The sequence below is a fragment of the Carcharhinus amblyrhynchos genome, chromosome 8, assembly GCF_965287045.1.
Source record: "Carcharhinus amblyrhynchos chromosome 8, sCarAmb.v2.hapA, whole genome shotgun sequence".
Classification (NCBI taxonomy): domain Eukaryota; kingdom Metazoa; phylum Chordata; class Chondrichthyes; order Carcharhiniformes; family Carcharhinidae; genus Carcharhinus; species Carcharhinus amblyrhynchos.
Genome location: NC_137331.1, coordinates 86,810,041 through 86,830,493, shown reverse-complemented (window position 1 = coordinate 86,830,493; position 20,453 = coordinate 86,810,041). Strand labels below are relative to the sequence as shown.

At 42.3% G+C, this 20,453-nt stretch overlaps 1 protein-coding gene across 5 annotated transcripts in view; it reads left to right on the top strand.

Moving 5' to 3' along the window:
- triqk (triple QxxK/R motif containing) overlaps positions 1 to 20,453 on the top strand; it is an 87,651-nt gene that overhangs the window by 54,320 nt on the left and 12,878 nt on the right. For all 5 annotated transcript variants that reach the window (XM_080194960.1, XM_080194961.1, XM_080194958.1 and 2 more), the window contains one exon: positions 9,324 to 9,409. In XM_080194960.1, coding sequence (XP_080051086.1) covers positions 9,324 to 9,409 — 86 coding nt within the window. The remainder of the gene's footprint in view (positions 1 to 9,323; positions 9,410 to 20,453) is intronic.

Below are 20,453 nucleotides of genomic sequence, written 5' to 3'. Positions count from 1 at the left end.
GTCCTTTGAAAATCAAACCCATTCTATCAATAGATTGTAAAATCAATTTTGGGGTCAAGGCTCTCATCACAGAGCCTCACTCAACTAAACAGTAATTAGAAAACCTGGTTTGGAGCTGAATATACCCAATTCTTGGACTTTGATATTCCTGTGATTGCCACTTGAGAAAACCAGAATCACAGTAAGCTGAGCACGCTGATCTCCAGGGCTTGCTTTTTCAATGTTTTAGTCTGTGACTTCTTCCTTTAAAATTAAAGTTTATTTATTAGTCACAAGTAAGGCTTACATTAATACCGCAGTGGAGATACTATGAAATTCTCCATTGACTCTCCACACCTGTTCAGGTCAATGCATCTAACCAGCGCGTCTTTCAGACTGTGGGAGAAAACCGGCACAACCGGAGGAAACCCATGCAGACCTGGGAAGAATGTGCAAACTGCACACAGTGACCCAAGCCAGGAATCAAACCCTGAGGCAGCAGTGTTAACCACTGTGCCATTAACAGCATTCCATGTGTTCTGTTACAATACTGTTTATCTTTACTCCTTTCCCTCTGCTGTAGGCATTGACTCACCAAGTTGCGATTTTGCACTTGTGAGCCTAAATGGTGAACGTTGGCATGCTGTTCAATCACAGAGAGCATTGAAGCTGGCTCTGATTCTTTTCTTGTCTGCCACCTTACATGTGTGCTTCCAATTACATACGTACTTTCAACTGAATGGCAGTCAGCCGTGTGAACTCTGTCAGTCATGTTTCCCCCCCACCCCTCTCCTCCACCCAATTTCCCACCCCCCACATTCTTTCCAATTATACTTAGTCTAGTTGTAGTATCCCTCACTGTTGCCACTAAAACTGACACTTCCCTGATGTGGCTCAACCACTCACTGGACAAACTCGCTGGGCCACCTGAGGCACAGGAGATTAAATTTCTAAAGCATCCTTGCAAAGATCAAACGATTGTTCATGCTCTGTGATTATATTGTGCAGTATTATATGATCTATTGTGGAATATATTTGCAAGATTAAAGCTTTGATTTTTTTTTCCCTAATCAAAAGCAATTAAGTATTTGCAGTTAAAAATTAAAACAAAAGTAGAACTAGACACAGCTGAGAGTCCATTTGCAGGTGAAAAGATGGATACTCCTTTGATGCTGTACCAGCTGTGTGTTTGTTGAAAGAACAGTTTACTGAGCTTCTGTGCAACTGTCCACTGATAGTATAATGCAGTCATAAGCAGCTTATGTAGTATTCAGAAATAGCGCTGCATTAATTTTTCAAGCATAAAATGCATATGAGGCATAGTACTGCTGCAGGATGATAATGAAACTAGAATTTTAAAATCTGCAGGGAATAAAGCTCTGAGCCACTGAGATATAAGTGTTCATCAAATAATTTAGAGACATTCACATGTTAATGAACCTGGTCAGCAGTATCAATGAATGTTTGAATTTCTAGTTTTGGTGTTTACCTTAGCTATTTCTGTCTGTGTCACATTTAAATTTTTAGTACCCTCGAGTTTATATCATTTAAAAGAAAGAGTGGAGTTGGAGCAAGTTCAGGTGAAGGTGGAATTCTTGAGCGTCATTTGTTTACAGTATCTGGGGAGAATGAATACTAAAACATTGCTACAGATCAGAGAGCAAAGGAATGGGAGCTTGAATTCTGTTTCTCTGAGCTGGGTACTTGACCTTTATTCTGCTGAAATAATAATCATTCTACTAGATTAAGTAGTTATGTTAAGCATTCACCAGGAATCGAGAGTCATTTGGGATTTTCTTTGAAGTTGGTCTTTCTTCAACAACTGCAGAACGTTTTTGCAGAACAATTAGAAGTCAGGAACCAAAGGCTCAGGTAGGCAACGGGTTTAAGATCTTGCAGTCAGAGTTTCAGGAGCTAGGAAGGAAGTTACAATATCAGGGCCTCAAAGCTCTTAATCTCTGGATTACTCCCAGTCCTTTGAGCTGGTAATTTTAGGAGTATTGGATAAAACAAGTAAACAAAGAAATGGTGCAGGAAGGAGAGCTTCGGATTCCTGGGAGCTGTGGAGCCAGTTTTGGGACTAGAGTCTGCTCAGGAAGATATTATGATGCTTTTTCACTCACAGGGAGGTTAACCATAGCTGCTGGGGGAGAGCTTAAAACTAATTTAACAGGACGATGAGCACTAGGGTGAAAAGTTGGAAAGGAAAAGCAAGGTGTACAAAGGGCTGGCAGACATGAATAGCACCAAAGAATAATTCAGAAATAGGAAGATCAGTCAATGGGCTAATATGAAGCAGCTTAAAATGGGCCTGGAGTCCATGACCTGGATTTTCAACAGCTGACTGGTTGGGTAGGGCTTATAATTAGCCCTGCCAGCTGGTGTGCCAATTTCACAGCTCCATCCTACCTCTGGACTTTTTTTTTCTAAAACATGTAATTCACTGCATGGTCGCTACATGAGATCCGTTAGTTATTAAATGTCATCTTTTCTGCATTTATTGTTTATGAAAAATCATTTTAAAGTTGTTTCCTTTTAATTGAACTTTCAAACTTTTCAAGTCAACAGATTCTGGCTAATTGCATACACCTGTATTTGTCTAAAATCCCACTTGGTTGGCACCCCATCCACAAACATGAACTCCTTCCATCTCCGATGCTCAGTAGCAGCAGTGTGTAGTATCTACAAGATGCACTGCAGCAAATCACCAGCTGCTTCCAAAGTCATGACCACTTCCATCTAGAAGGACAAGAGCAGCAGATACAAGGGAATACCACCACCTGCAAGTTCCCCTCCAAGCCACTCACCATCCTAACTTAGAAATATATCACCGATCCTTTGCAGTCGCTGGGTCAAAATCCTGGATTTCCCCCCATAACGGCACTGTGGGTCAACCCACAACGTATGGATTTCAGTGTTTCCAGAAGGCAGCTCAGCACCACCATCTTGAGGGCAATTAGAGATGGGAAATAAATATTGGCCTAACCACCGATGTCTATGTCCCATGGATAAATACAAAACTGCTCAAATTGCACAATAAAATTAGTGACACTTCAGAGATCAGAGGCAAATTAGACCATTTTCTTCCTCAATGCTATTAAAAATGCTCTTGTTACTGTCAGACCTTAATTCCCACAATACTTCCATGCCTTCTCTATCTTTAATGCTTTCAGAATTTCCCTCTCCACTGCTCTTGTACCTCAGAACTGTCCCCACTGTTAACACGTTGCAGGCTCTCTACCTCCCAAGACATCCTTGTTCAATGATCCTTGTTCCTATGCCCTCTGAAATAGCTACCAGACTCTTAATACCTCCCACAAAGCCACGCTTACCCATGTCACACCATTTGCAACTATTACAACCTACATTGCCTTTGGCCAGAATTTATGTGCATATTTTAGCCCAGACACTACCATCCACCAAATAAATTCTCTAAACAAATGCTGTAAAATTTCTTGCTCCTCCATGTCTCAGTACTTTGCTCATTCTCTTGAGCTGTCTTCTCCCACAAGGCTCCCTTCTCCGAAAGCCTCCTGAACCGCTGGAGTCTCTTTGTTCATAAAGCATTTGATTGCATTTGCGGTCTACCCTTTTCCCAGAACTACCCTAAGTTTTCAGACTCTCAAAACCTCATCCAATGTCCTCAGATTCCAGGATTCTTCATTTAGTAATCCTACCTTAGCTGCGGGATATCACTGCAGGAGTTCCTAAGCCTAACCATCTTCAACTGCTTCATCAATGTCATCCTTCCATTAAGAAGTCAGAAGTGGGGATGTTCCCTGATTGCATAATGTTCACAATTCACAACTCCTCAGATAATGAAACAGTCCACATCCAAATACAGTATCCAGGCATTCGTGTCACACAAGTGCCAAGCAATGATCATCTCCAGCAAGGGTGAATCTAACCATCACCCTTGACATTCAATGGCATTACTATTACCAAATCCCTCACTATCAACACCCTGGGAATTACCATTGATGAAAAACTGAGCTGGACTAGCCATTAAATACTATGACTACAAGAGCAAGTTAGAGGCTAAAAATTCCGTGGTGAGTAACTCACCTCTTGACTCCTCGATGCCTTTCACAATCTACAAGGCAAAAGTCAGGCATGTGATGGAATACTCTCCCATTAGGGATGGGCAATGAATGCTGTCCTAGCCAGTGAAGTCCGTATCCCTTGAATGAATGAAAAATAACTAGAACATCTCGTGCCCTATGCTCCTTGAACTCTGGAGCATCTCACGGAATACTCCTAGATCCTGGAGTACCCTTTATAAAATGGTAATATTTTTGAGTCTCCACACAATTAATATGAGATTCATTAGAGCTTTCCCTAGGGCCCCTTCAGGGCTGATGAATATCTCTGGTAATAAGTACCGCTGACCTTATATGTCTGTTTTCAAATCTTTGATTCATTGTGAATATTCCTACTCAAGATCTCCTGCAATTTCTTAAAATTTTAGAATGCATGCTTCACATACTGTTCACATACTGTAACATTCACATACTGTTGCACCTTTTTCATTTAGTCTATTTTTAGCATTTTTCTACTCATCTCTGGTCTATTGTTTTTCTCCACCCAGAATTTAATAATTTGTAAAATTATGCTAAGTAATTTGCAAAGTTAATCAGTTTTTTTTGAAGTTGAGAGTAACAAATTTATTCCGCCAAGCAAATTTCTTGTAGTTGATTGAATAATATGCATTATTCATTGGAATTCACTCGCATACTGGAATTTGTTAGAACACAATGTTAACAAATCAAGTTACTCAGAAATTAGCAAATCCTTTTGCTCACTGTTTTACATTGAGATGTTTAGTATCCAAAATAGGTTCTTAAGCACAATAAAGAGATGGGCTAGAATTTTACAGGTGGGCATGTGCCTGACTTGGAAGTGTATGAAATTGCGCCAAAGGTTTCACATCCGCTCCCACCCGTGCCAACTTTAGGTGTGCCCCAAACGTAAACTTCAGGCCATGAAAATCAGATATTTGATAGATTGTGTCTTTTAATATATTAATTAAAGTCTCTAATTCAAGAGCCAAGTCTGTTTCAGCAGCCTGACCTTAAACTGTACCAGCTGCAGATCCCTCCTCATCCCCCAACCACACCACAGAACAGTTGAAGTGATTTAACGATAATTTCTGTGCCTGTGTAGTTTGCAGAGTTCCTTGGACTGTTTCAGTAAAAATGTCTTGGTTTAAGGACTGATACCTTTATCCTCATATCAGAGGCAAGAAAGATATGCCTTTATATAACACCTTTCATGACCACATGATGACTCAATGTGCCTTACAGTGAATGAAATTTTTTTCATTGTAATCAGTATTGCAACGTAGGAAACCTGTCAGCCAACTTACACACAGCAAATTCTGGCAAAGACCAATGCAATAATGACCAGATAATCTGTTTTTGTGATGTTGATTGAGGGATAAATATTGGTTAGGACATTGGGATTGACCACTTTGCTGTCTTTTGGGATAGTGCCATGAGACCTTATATTTAGATTGGTGCCAGCATTTTACAGCCCCCTGCTCTGCAGTGGATGCGGCGAGCCATTGGCCAGGTGGAGTCTTCTGGTCCCACCAAAGCCCATGGACGTTTGCACATCTGACCCACCCAGCTGCCAGGCGACGTACTGTGAGGTGTTGATTTCCACAGGATTGGAAGATTCTGCCGGCAGGAAGGGCCAGAAGGTCCTGTCCAGAGATAGCTCACAGGCTTTGGTTTAACATCTAATTAGCATCATAGCGTCACAGAGGTTTGCAGCATGGAAACAGGCCTTTCGGCCAGACTTGTCCATGCCACCCCTTTTTTTTTTAACCACTAAGTTAGCCCCAATGGCCTGCATTTGGCCCATGCCCCTCGTGTAGCTCCATCCTACCCCATGTAACTGTCTAAACGCATTTTAAAAGACAACATTGTAACTGCCGTAGAGATTCTGCAGCACTTCCTCGGTACTATACTGGTTTTCCTGGTACTGTATTGGTTTTCTCAATACTGTGCTGGCGTGTTAGCCTTGATTTCTGTTTTTATATCCTGGTGTAGGACTTGACCTCACCATCTTCTGCTTTTCTTTTACTTTCTCTCCACAGAAATCTGAATGAATCACTGCTTTTCCTGCATAGCTTTGTGTCTTCCGCTATTTTAGATGTTTATCCACTTTTCCCTTGCAAAATTTAAAGATCTCTACTATTGCTTCCTGTGACAAAGCATTCCATGCTCCAAAAACCCTCAATGTGATATTTCTTCTAACCTTTCTTACATTCGGTGACTTTAAATTGTTGACACCTTCCAGATTTATGTCCCAACCACAGGAATTTTGATTTTTTATTCTCCCAATTAATACTTTCCAAAATCTTAAAAGCTTCTATCAAATCATCCCTTAGTCTTCAATGTTCCAGGGGAAATTGCCACATTATCCAAAGCTATCATTTCAATTACTCATCTCCTGTTAATCCTTTTGAACTTGCACTGCTTTCTGTGGCTTTAATGATCTTCATAAGCTATCATGGAATCCCTCAGTGTGGAAGGAGGCCATTTGGCCCATTGAGCCTGCACCGACAACAATCCAATCCTATCCCTGTAACCCCACATATTTACCCTGCTAATCGCCTTGACACTAAGGGACAATTCAGCAGAGCCATTTGACCTAACCCACACATCTATGGACTGTGGGAGGAAACGGGAGCACCCGGTGGAAACCCACACAGACATGGGGAGAATGTGCAAACTCTACACAGACAGTGACCCGAGGCTGGAATTGAAACCGGGTCCCTGACACTGTGAGGCAGCAATGCTAACCACTATGCTATCATGCTGCCCCAGTGGCACCAAAGATATGGCACTAAAACTGCACTCGATACTCGTAACAATGGCAGACATAGTTCATGGCAATCTCCTGCTCTTTACCCCTCTTACAAAATACTAATTCAAGTTTTAATCTATCTCTGGCTTTACCTACTTTAATTTGTATCTTCATGAAATTATGTATCTGAAACCTCAGAATTAATGGCATCTTACAGAAAAGCAAGAAGCCAATCAGCTTTCCTGCCAATGAAAGTCCTTTTAAAGAGCTAGTCCCATTCACCCGTCTGTCCTCATACTCTTTCACATGTCTTTCTATTTGAAATACTTATTCATTTCACTTTTAGAAATTCTTATGGATTTTGTGTTTTTACTTCTGTCTCTGGTATGGCATTTCATCAAAATGAGTGAGTGCTTCACTCTATAGGTAACTACAAGCCCCTATTTGTCCACCAATTGAAAGAAACTGCACACTGACCTCAATCTAGAAGGACCAAGGCAGCAGATGGGTAAGGAACGCTATCACCTGCAGGTTCCACTCCAAATCACTCACCATCCTGACATGGAACTGTATCGCCGTTTCTTCATTGTGCCTGTGTCAAAATCCTGGCAGTCTTTTCCTCACAGCACTGTCAGTGTACTTACACTGCATGGAATGCAGCAGTTCAAAAAGGTGGCTCACCAACATCACTCGCTAGCAATTAGGGATGGGCAATAAATGCTGAACTACCCAGAGACTTCCATGAAATAAGAACAGTAGGCAGGATTTGGGGTGGCTGCAAGAGCTGAGCAAAAGGGAAATCCTGTACCCTTACCATATGGACAAGTGGGTGCTACAATTACCAGCATTCTTGGAAAGGAGGCAACTTAAATAAGGCGGTGGTTCCTTGCAAGCACCACTGGGGCGTTGGGATCAGGGCAGAGGAATCTGGTTCAGGAATGAAACATTTGGCTATTTCTTGCCCCACTTCATGTTAGATGTGGCATAAAGAACATCATTTTCACAATTTCTACAGTGATTCTAAGGTTGAGCAGTGAAACATATCTTCACATTTTATCACCTGATATCTAATTTGAGAAGCAGTTTTGGTATTTTAGTGATCTTCTAATTCCATAACAGTTTTTATTTCTCCATGGATGTGAGCATCACAAGCAAGGGCCTTATTTATTGCACATTCTTAATTGCCCCGTAAAAATGGTGGTGTACTAACTGCTTGAAGCTCTATAGGTACACCCTCAGTGCTGTCAAGATGAGAGTTCCAGTATTTTGACACAGCAACAGTGAGGATGAGTAACATATCAAATGATGTGTGACAAAGAAAGGAGATGCTGGTATTCCATGAATCTGCTGCCCTTGTTCCTCTGGGTGGTAGAGATTGTAGGTTTGTAAGGTGCTGTCAAAGGACTTTCAGTGAGTTATAGAGTCATTGAGGTTTAAAACATGGAAACAGGCCCTTCAGCCCAACTTGTCCGTGCCACCCTATTTTATTAAAACCCCTAAGCTAATCCCAGTTGCCTGCATTTGGCCAATATCCCTCCATACCCATCGTATCCACGTAAGTGTCTAAATGCTTTTTAAAAGATAGAATTGTACCCTGGCAGCCTGTTCCAGACACTCAGCACTCAGAAGTGGAAAAAAATTGCCCCTCTGGACACTTTTTTGTGTATCTCTCTCCTCTCACCTTAAACCTATGCCCTCTAGTTTTAGACTCTCCTACCTTTGGGAAAAGATATTGACTATCTATCTTGTCGACGCCCCTCATTGTTTTATAGACTTCATCCTTCAGCCTCCCATGCTCCGGGGAAAAAAAGTCCCAGTCTATCCAGCCTCTCCTTATAACTCAATTCATCAAGTCCCGGTAGCATTCTAGTAAATCTTTTCTGCACTGTTTCTAGTTTAATAATATTCTTTCTGTAATAGGGTGACCAGAATCGCACGTAGTATTCCAAGCGTGGCCTTACCTATGTTTTGTACAATTTCAACAAGACGTCCCAACTCCTGTATTCACTGTTCTGACCGATGAAACCAAGCATGCCGAATGCCTTCTTCACCACCCTGTCCACCTGTGACTCCACTTTCAAGGAGCTATGAACATGTACCCCTAGAGTAGTGCCTCTGCTGCCACTGTGCACCTGTGCTATAGGGAATGAACATTTGAGGTGGGGAACAACTGCTTTGTGCTAGATGGTGTCAAGCTTCTTGGATATTGTCAGAACTGCACTCATCCAGGCAAGTGGAGAGTATTACATTACACTCCTAACTTGTGGAAGGGTACTGGACAGCTTTGGGCAGTCAATTTGAAACAAAATAAATCAAACATTTTTTAGAACTGCATATGTGAATATTATAGCGGCATCATTTCTAAGTTTAATACAGTCGTATTTTTAAGTTTTTAGTATAGAATATCCTGCAGTGATCTAGTTTTAATTTGACAATATTTTCTGCATTATGAGTAGTGTTTAAAAATACTTTAGAAGTCCTTTTCATATGGAAATAGTGCATTTCACTAACAATTGTTTTATTACCCCCAGGAAAACAAGATTATAAGAAAACCAAATCAGTTTTAAAAGCAACAAGATTGAAAGCAGAAGCTAAGAAAACAGCACCAGGAATAAGGGTGCGTGTAGTTGTTTGATAACCTTCATTAAATTTCAGTGGCTGTCAGGTATCTTTTCCCTAAAGAGAGATGCACTGAATATTGATCATTTCTTTGAGATATTGTTTGTGACATTTCAGAATCTGTGTGGAATGTTAGGAACTAAATATTTATGCAGTACTGCACTTAAAACTGGAAATTATCATAAGTCCTCAATGCTCTGTAATGTAAAAGCAAAAACTAAGCAGGAGGCTATCTGATTATATTCTGTGGGATTCAAATTCAAAATATAATATAAAACAAACTCTAGGTAATGTGATATTCACTTTCTGCATCTGCTGATACAGCTATTCAAGTAGTATCTTGTAGTTAAATGCATAGTACTTTGTGTTATTAGTTGGAATTCTTAATCCGCAGTTCCTACCTTCCTGTGTAATTAATACCAAAAAACAAACAACCATTTTAAATGCATAGCTTTTCTCTTATGATACGAGTTTAATTTGGAAGTGTCTTGGCTAGATAAATGAATACCTGAACCAAGTATAATTCTGATAAAAGTATGATGCTTTTATATTTGGAAGCCTTTGTATATTGGAATTATGAAGGAACAGCAATATAATTCCAAATTAAGATGGTGACTTGAAAGAGAACTTACAGGTACTAGTAGTTGCTGTCCTTGTTCTTGTCAATAGGGGCTGTTTGGAAAGTGCTATGGCAGAAATCTTGGAGAATTGTTATAGTGTACCTTCTAGTTATACACAATGCATAGGTGGTAGAGTAGTTAATTTTTAAGATGGTGAATGGGCTGCCAGTCAAATGGGCTGCTTTGTCTTAGATGGTGTTGAGCTTCTTGAGAGTTGTTGGAGCTGCACTCATCCAGGAAAATGAAGAGTATTCCATCACACTTCTGACTGTTGCTTTGTTATCATTGGAAAAGCTTTGGGAAGTCAGGAGGTGAGTTTCTTGCCAAGGTATGCTTAGCCTCTCACCTTTTTTATATGGTAAAAAATAGTATGTATGTGGTTGGTTCAGTTCAGTTTCTGGTCAATGGTGACTGCCTGGATGTTGACGACAGAGAATTCAATGATACTTGTGCTGTTGAATGTCAAGAGGAGATAGTTAGATTTCCATTTGTTAGAGATGGCTATTGCCCAGACATTTGGCATCGTTGCTACTTGCCGTTTAGTAACCCAATCCTGGATGTTATAAGTGGTCATGGACTGTTTCATTATATGAGGGGTTATCAGAGATAGCTGCATATAAGTTAACCTTGAAACTCAAAAAATCCTCTCAAAAATGGGAATTGACTTAAATGCTTAGTATAAAAATAACCAGAGATGTGGGTGGTCATCATCTTTGTCATTCACCATGCAGCTTTGTGTGGGCTTGCCTTAAACTGTCACAAATCTTTGGGACACATCCTGTATCATCTGCTTGATTCCTTGCACCCAATTATAAAGTATAGTTAAATAAAACAACCATTTGTGGGATGAAAAGTTGAGGCTGATTGCTTAAGTGAATATAAACTTATCATCGCTGAAAAGGGGAGGGTCAACTATACACTGAGTAAATGCAAAAACATGATTTTTGGGATCTAAAATGGGGTCACCTTATACATCATGATCTATGATGCAAATTGGACTGAACACTACACAATCATCAGCAAACATTCCCATTTCTGATCCTAGGATGGGCTTTGATCATTCATTAAGCAGATGAAAATTGGTAGATCCTTGAAGACTACCAGAATGAATTCCTTCGGTAATGTCCTGGGGCTGAGATGATGGGCTTCCAACAAATACATCTATTTTCCTTTGTGTTACGTATAACTTTAGCCAGTGATGAGCTTTTTCCTAATTCCCACTGACTTCTGTTTTACTAAATCTTCTTAATCCCATATTCAGTAGATGCCGCCTTGATATCAAGGGCACTCATTCTCACCTCACTTCTGAAACTCAGCTCTTTTGTTCATGTTTCAATCAAGGCTGTAAGAAGGCCTGGAACCAAGTGGCCTTGGTGGAACTCAAACTGAGCACTGATAAGTAGCTTATTGGTGAGTGAAAGTTGCTTGTTAGCACTGTTGATAATGCCTTCCATCATTTTGAAGATTGAGAGTATACTGATTTGCTGGATTAGATTTGGCCAACATTTTATGGGCAGGGACACAACTGGGCAAATCCCACTTTGGCTGCAAAGGATTATAGACAAGTTAAGTGATTGGGCAAGAAGGTGACGGATGAAGGCTGGAATTCTCTAATCTCACCTAGAGCTGGGATTCTTCAGTCCAGCTGCTGTGAACAGATTTGGCTAATTGCCAAATTCTCCAATCCCACTGGCAGTGGTGGTAGGGCGTACAACATTGGAGAATTCCTGTCAAAGTATAATGTGGGGAAATGTAAAATGGAAATTTATACAATTCGTAAAGGGCTTGACAGGATAGAAAAGTAAAATGCCGCACATGTTGGGAACCTGAAATTAATGCGGTAATTACTTAAGTCTGGTAGCAATTATGGAGAGAGTCAGAGTTAATGGGCAGCATTTAATGGAGGTGACAGGTCTAGCCCATTGGTAGAAAACTGTCAAGAAAGCGTGACTTATTTCAGGGAATTCCCACCAAATTGAGTGCCCTTCACGCACCTGACAGGGAAGTGGCAGGCTTTTCCCAGTCTCAAGGACACTGGGGGTGGGGGTCCCGCCAGCTGAGAGCAAACCAGAGGTCGGCAGCTCCATTCAAAAGCAGCATCACTGAGGAGGCTGTGAGTGCTGCCAGTACAAAACCCACGTGTGGATGCACACAGGTGAGTGATGAAGGGATTGGGTTCTTGGGCATGGGGATCAGCAGCAAAGGGGTGGCTCTCACTGCACAACCCTTCTTCTTGGTATTCTTTTATTAGTATCATTATATTTAAATTTTTTGCTATGCGTATAGCCTGAAAAGCAGCAATTTTGTTGTTGCTCTCGGAATTATTTTCTTGGCTCCAGTATATACACGATAAGCACATTCTCCAAACCTATACACTAATTTCCTTTCAGTTCTATAATCTCACTCCATCTTATCTGTGTGGCTTGTCCTTCTTACTTTATGCTGTTACCATGCATTTTTTTATTCATTCATGGCAACTGGGCATTGCTGGCTGGGCCAACATTCACTACCCTTGAACTGAGTGGCCATTTAAACACGTAGGGCCTGACTTTACCATCGCAATGCACCCATTTTTGGGCTCGAAAACTTGGTGAAGTTGGGCATGAGACAAATAGGGTGATCTGTGCCCGCCTCTGCGCCGGTTCCCCCTTTACCAAGGCCCAGAAATGGCGGCGATCGGAACTGTTCCGGAGATGGGCAATGCATTTAAATTGATTTAATGGGCTGCCCAACCTGAGGGGCACTTCTCCCTTTCCCACCGCGTTTGCCCATCCAGATTCAGCGTGAAACAGACATGCTGCACAAAAGTCTGATTCGGGCGCTCCACTTAGTGAGGAGGTAAGCGCCAAGCATCCGATGGCGCTCTGCTTGAGATCCGTGGGGGGAGCGGAGGAAGTGGGGAGGGGCAGTCAGCTGCCACTTTGCCTGAGATTAGTGAGAGGGAAGTGGGGGTTGGCTCCCACTGTGCCTGTGATCAGTGGGGAGGAAGGGGATTCCACTGCCTGAAATCAGTGGGGGGGAAGTGGGGAGGGGCCCGCTATCGGTCTGGGTGGCGGAGGTGGGGAGGGGATAAGTGGGTCAGTAATGTTGTAACATAAGAACATATGAACATAAGAAATGGGAGCAGGAGTAGACCTTCGAGCCTGCCCCGCCATTCAATAAGATCATGGCTGATCTGTCGTGGCTCAGTTCCACATTCCCGCCCTCTCCCCATAACCCTTAATCCCCTCGCTTATCAAAAACCCATCAACCCGCGTCTTAAAAATATTTAGCGAGGCAGCCTCCACCACCTCAACGGGCAGAGAATTCCAGAGATTCACCACCCTTTGAGTGAAGAAGTTCCTCCTCAACTCCGCTCTAAACCGCCCCCCCTTTATCTTGAGGCTGTGCCCCCTAGTCCTACTGTCCTTTCTGAGCGGGAAGAGTCTCTCCACCTCTATCCTGTCCATCCCATTCATCATCTTATATGCCTCAATGAGATCTCCCCTCATTCTTCTAAACTCTAACGAGTACAAGCCTAGTTTATTCAGCCTCTCCTCATAGCTCAACCCCCTCAACTCCGGTATCAGCCTTGTAAACCTCCTCTGCACTCCCTCCAAGGCCAAAATATCCTTGCGTAAGTACGGCGACCAAAACTGCACACAGTACTCCAGCTGCGGCCTCACCAATGCCTTATACAGCCGCAGCAAGACCTCCCTACTTTTATATTCAATCCCCCTCGCTATGAAGGCCAGCATCCCATTCGCCTTCCTGACCACCTGCTGCACCTGCAGGCTGGGTTTTTGCGACTCATGCACAAGGACCCCGAGGTCCCTCTGCACCGTTGCCTGCTGCAGTTTTTCGCCCCGTAAGTAATAGTCCTTCCTACCATTATTCCTACCAAAGTGGACCAGGGCAATGTCTGTGGGGGCCAGGAAGAGGTATTAGCCGGCCTGGGAGGGATGCGGCAGAGGAGAAGCATTCTATTTATTTTTTCTGCATATGCGCAATTGGAGGCGCCGATCGGAGCTACAGAATTCTGGCGTGTTAAGCCTCGCCCACAGGCTTGTGCAGCGCAATTCGGAATGACTGATGTTTTTGCAGGCAGAGTGCGTTTGGGGATGCCTGGGAGTGGGTCTAAAAGTCAGATCTGAAGCACTCCCAGTTTCACGTCATCCAGAACTCAGAATCAAATGATAAAATAGGGCCCGTAGAGTCACATGTAGCCCATACCTGGTAAGGATGGCAGGCTTTTATTGGATTCAAATTTCACCCTCTGCTCTGGTGAGATTTGAACACAGTAAAAAGTCTGACAACACCAAGTTTTAGTCCAACCGATTTATTTGATAATACTCACAAGCTTTCGAGGGGACTGCCTCTTTGTCAGGTGAATGGAGAGTTCTGGCCTCAGACAGAGCATATAAAGCACAGACAGTTTAGAGATTATTGATTAAAATGCGAATCCTTACACCTAACCTGCTGTTCAAGACCTGAAGTGGCTGACAATGTGAGTGGAAGGAGCACTGATCACAGGTTACAGAGACGTGTATTGTCTCCAGACAGTACAGTAAGTGAGGTTTTGCAAACCCAGGCAAGTCACGGGGGTTACAGATAGTGCGACATGAACCCAAGATCCCTGTTGGCCGTGAAGGCCACCTTCCAAGGCGGCCTTCACGACACACGACAGCGCAGAGTCGCTGAACAGAGACTGATAGCCAAGTTCCGCACACATGAGGACGGTCTCAACAGGGATCTTGGGTTCATGTCGCACTATCTGTAACCCCCGTGACTTGCCTGGGTTTGCAAAACCTCACTTACTGTACTGTCTGGAGACAGTACACATCTCTGTAACCTGTGATCAGTGCTCCTTCCACTCACATTGTCAGCCACTTCAGGTCTTGAACAGCAGGTTAGGTGTAAGGATTCGCATTCTAATCAGTAATCTCTAAACTGTCTGTGCTTTATATGCTCTGTCTGAGGCCAGAACTCTCCATTCACCTGACGAAGAGGCAGTCCCCTCGAAAGCTTGTGAGTATTATCAAATAAATCGGTTGGACTAAAACCTGGTGTTGTCAGACTTTTTACTGTGTTTACGCCAGTCCAACGCCGGCATTCCCACATCGTGAGATTTGAACCCAGGTCCCTGGATCTTTGGATTTCTAGTTCAGTGACAATACCACTGTGCTACCACCTCTCCTATGTCATGGGCAGCATGGTGGCATGGTGGTTAGCACTGCTACCTCACAGTGACAGGGACCCCGGTTCAGTTCCGCCCTTGGGTCACTGTCTGTGTGGAGTTTGCACATTTTCCCCATGCCTGCATGCGTTTCCTCCGGGTGCTCCGATTTCCTCCCAAAGCCCAAAGATTTGTGGGCTAGGTTGATTGGCCATGCTGAATTGACCATAGTGTCAGGGATTAGCCGGGTAACTATATAAGGTTACAAGAATAGGGCCTGGGTGGGATTGTGTTCAGCGCAGATTCGATGGTCCTACAGGATTCTGCACTATAAATTTTCCATGATTCTGTGTATTCATTTTCTGACATGTAACTTTTGGCTGTCTCTCAGAACTTGAATTTTCTTGTCAAATATACACATTTCTGCAGATTTCATCCCAAGTGCAAGACAGCAACACAAAAATAGTTCCGACCCTTGGTTTCCATCTCCAACTGACAATTTTTTTAGCTATTAAATAATTTGAAGTCCAGCTGTTAGTTCACTATTACATTTCTACACAACATATGGTGCAAATAAAGTATAATAAATTATTTTAATGGTGAAATAGGGAAAAATAAATGCTTATTGACACTGAACTTTGTAACTCCTTCAGACTTACAGTCTTGAGGTCTCGTGTCACTCGGTTTATTGCAAAGATCTACAGTTTATGTTTAAAATATATAAGACACAAAGTAAATGAATTTCATTTTGTTTCATCGACTCTGTTGACCAGCAGTCACATTTAAAAATGTTGTAAACAGAAAAATCTGGTCAGTTTCCATGGATTATCTCACAATTATGTGGTGGTTATTTTTTCTTCGGGGAAGAGACACGGCATGAATAGCTCACTGCAGTCACATTGTGCTCTCAACAGCTGGTCACAGATTGCTATCCATTTCATTGATGAAGTCTACATCCCATAGTCTCTGTGTGTCAAAGAGAAAAAAAGGATGGTGCAAAGATAGATGAAATATGTAAAATATGTAGGACAGTGACAGTTGTAATTTAATGCAGACAACTGTAAAATGTTGACAGAAAAATGGGAAACAGTATTTCATGAATGACGCTGAAATAGCTAAGGATGAATTTGAAAGACATCTAAGAATTTTAATAGACCCACCACTTATCATGTCCAGCCACAGCCAGGTAGAAAATACAATGCAATGCACATGCATCGGAGAGATGCCAGAGAAATTGGGCCATTTTCCTTGTCTTGTGGAGCCTGTTTTTTGCAATGACAAAGATGGTGAAATTCATCATCGCCTCTAATGTGCCTGCTCAGCCTTCAGCTGACAGAGGAAAAGAGAAGTTGGGGACCAGGATCTCGAATCAAACCTAGGGTCACACTTTACCAGGTAGCAATGATTTTCCGTGCTCCTATATGCTTCAAACACTTGGGATGTATCATCAGTGGTGCCCTGGTAAGATCCTTCAAAGCCGTTGGCAAGGAAAGCAGTCCAAAGCAACCCTCGAGATGCTGATCACTCAAAACCATTCCTGTTGGCATTGTTCAAATGCCTGAGACCAGATTCCCTAAGCGACTTCCCTCTGTGGAACATGGTCCTGGTAGGAGACATCGAGGAGCACAAGGGAAGTAATTCAGGGACATTTTCAAAGCATCTCTGAAAAGATCAGACATTTCCTCTGACTCATGGGAAATCCTAGCTTGTGAGCTAACAAAATGGCAAAGGTACATTCGGGAAAGCTCTTAACACATTGAAAGACTTTGTCAGGAACATGCAGAAGTGAAAGCAAGGTGTCGGAGAGAGCACACTAACTTCTCAACAATTCATCTGCCCAACCCTCCAAGCACTGCCTGTCCTGCACTTGATAGAGTCTGCACATACTGCATTGGATTTATCAACCAACTCAAAATCCTTTGAACCGGAGTGAAAGCATTTGATTCCGAAGGAATACCTAAGAAGAAGAAGAAGACAATACTAATCTGGTCCGCAGATCTCCATTCATTCCAGGGACATCACTGCAGTGGCTCGAAGAAGCACTGCCAGTTAGCAGCCTGCAAGTAAGTGCCAGGATCCAGAGGTAAAGTGAGCAGTAGGGATCATGGGATGATTGGGATGGATAAGGAAGGTCTGGGGGTTTGCGAGGGGGTGACCAGGTTCTTTCTGTGGGAGTAATAGGTGGAGGGATTTAATTGCAGCTAAGTCTTAGCTGTAAAGACTTGCATTCTAATCAGTATTCCGTAAACTGTGTGTGACTTTATATGCCCTTCTCTGATCAGAACTTTCCACAAACCTAACGAAGGAACACCATTTCGGAAAACTTGTAAGATTACTATCAAATAAACTGGTTGGACTCTAACCTGGTGTTGTGAGATTTCTTACTGGATCTACTGCCCAGCAGCACCAATCTTGTGAAAAAAAATCTCTAGAATCTACAATGTCAATCCCTCAATATATTTGGGTTGCTGTCTTCCACTTTGGTTCAGTGCAATCACTTCATCACTTTTGGTCTTGCCTGGTCTAACGTTATTTCAAGTTTACTCATGAGTGGCACAAGTAGGTTTACATTAACACTGCAATGACATTACTGTGAAAATCCCCTCGCCGCCATTCTCCAGCACCGGTTCGGCTATATTGAGGGAGAAGTTAGCATAGTCAATGCATGTAACCAGCACGTCTTCTGGACTGTGGGAGGAACCAGAGTACCAGGAGAAACCCACACAGACAGAAGGAGAATGTGTAGAGTCCACACAGTGACCCAAGATGGGAATCGAACCTGTGTCCCTGGCATTGTGAGGTAGCAGTACCAACCACTGTATTTAACCATTGATGTTGTTTTGTTACAATTTGTCATGCTCAAACATGAACATTGCTTTGTGTCAGGAATGCTATCTCAATCCATTCTAAAAAATGTTCAATTAAAACCTGGCTTGTTGGGGGAGAGATACTATTATTCGTGATTAAATCTGCTTTAACTCCCATATAATCTGTTCATGTTTAAAACAGCAGATGATTGTTAGTTGGGGATGTGGCCGATTTATAAACTAGGAATTGCTAGGAATATAAGTCTTTTGGCCCCAGTTGTCAGTCAACATTTTGCAGTTTCATAAATTGAGTGTAGCTGCCCTCAAAATCAGGACAACATTTGAATGAGCATAGCACCAAGGAACCCTTGTAAAACTGAGATTAGTAGGGGAAGGGGAATCAAAGGACAGCCCTCCAAAGTCTGGATTGTAACAAACACAAAGGTAATGGGTCGTGCTTGTAAGAGGCTGACCATTGCAGCCCCAAGATTTCAGTATAGTAGTTCCTCAAGAGGCAGTCTTAATGGCCTTCCTTTTTCAGTCAAGAATCAGCTTTTGCTCTTGTACATTTTTTAAATTTTTGTTTCTAGGTGTTGGAGGTTTGGGGTTTGTGAGATGTTGCCAAAGAAACCTGGACTGCTTCCATGCAACGTAAAGGAGCTCATATTATTAGCCAAGACATACCACTGGCAATGGAAAGGTGTCATTCCAGTAACTGATTTGACAATAAATCTATAGTAATTCAGAGTATAAAAGTTCCCATTCAGGAAGCTTCTGTTTGAAATATTAAGCTGCTTCTTTGGATCTTCCAGTGGTGCTTCGAGCTTAGGTAATTTGTATGCTTTCTATTCTGTAGACAATCTTTATTAGGATTTGTTAAGGAATGGTGAACACTTCCTGCTCATGATCAAAGTAATTTGCCGTTATTGAACCTGTACATTTCTAGAGACCAGGAGCTAGACTATCAACTTGTTAACGAGGTGTGAAACTGGCATAGCATCAGTTGCCCATTATAGAAATCACCTGTGAAATCAGGTAATGTTTCTAATGGACAGCTGTTTCACAACACTAGTGTCACAACTGGATGGGAAGTTGAATATCTCTCTGAATTTAGTTCCAGTAGCAGATTTGACAGCTGATTGCCAATTGCATCTTTTTTATTCGAGGGCTCGCGATGTTGCCTCAACAAAAAAAATCAATCAACTAGATCCAGAAAATGTTACAAGTCAACTGGGCGGCGCGGTGACGCAATGGTTGGCACTGCTGTCTCATAGCGCCAGGAACGTGAGTTCAGTTCCTGGCTTGGGTCACTGTCTGTATGGAGTTTGCACATTCTCTCGGTGTCTACATGGGTCTTCTCTCGGTGCTCTGCTTTCAACCCACACTCCAAAGATGTATGGGTTAGGTGGATTAGCCATGCTATGCTGCCCCTTAGTGTCAGGGGGACTAGGTAGGATAAATGCATGGAGTTATGGGGATAGGGCCTGAGTGGGATTGTGATCAGTGCAGACTCGATGGGCCGAATGACCTCCTTCTGCACTGTAGGATTCAATGATTCTATGATTTCTACAGACCATCTGGCTGCAGCGGGAAGCTATCATAAATACCCTTAGTCCATGTATTTGCCCAAAATGTATTCTTATGCTTGTAGATCACAGATAAAAAGGTTAGCAATATCCTAAGACTCCCTTAGGAATGGTGGTTTAATTTTGGTGTTATAGGAACATTTGTTAAGTTGACAAAAGCAACAACCAAGCAGTAATACACACTTTTATAGCATAATAGTTGCAGAAAAATGCATTACCTTCCATGTTAAAGATTTTATCATCCTGCCATCAAAAATAGTCAACATTTAGTATTAAAGTTTACACTGGGCAATAATGATCTTAGAAAGCCTCCTTAGAAAAAAAGGCTGAAGTGTTGGATATGACCAAACTAATGCAGCTAGGAACAGCAGTGGTTATTTCAAATAGTCCTGCTGTCCACTGGCCTCACCAGATGGAGCTTGCAGTTGTGTGTCACTTGTTTATTACATCCTGTTAAGATTAGTAGCTGTGTGGCCAGATGGGTCTGTGAGCACAGCTGTGGATACAGGAAAATAAATGGAAGCTCTCTTGTACAGTCCTAGCCTCTTGAGATGTACGAATGTTGCGATTAGAACAAAAAAAAATCCTCTTAAACTGTCTGCAGATGTTTCTGTTATAGATAAACTGTCCACAAATGGGCATAAGCATTCGAATAGTTAAAAATTATATGGCGATTACATGAATTAATTTAACTAGTATCATTTTTGGTGATGCTGCAAGACAAAAAATGCTTCAGATCTTGTAATTATTTTCTGCTCCCTACTCTCCTCTATGATCTCAATTCCTCTGCTGGCACTATACAATGTTCCCGATTGCAGTTTTTTTTCTGACAGCCATCTGTGCCAGTTCAAAATCAGCCAGGATAGGATTTCTT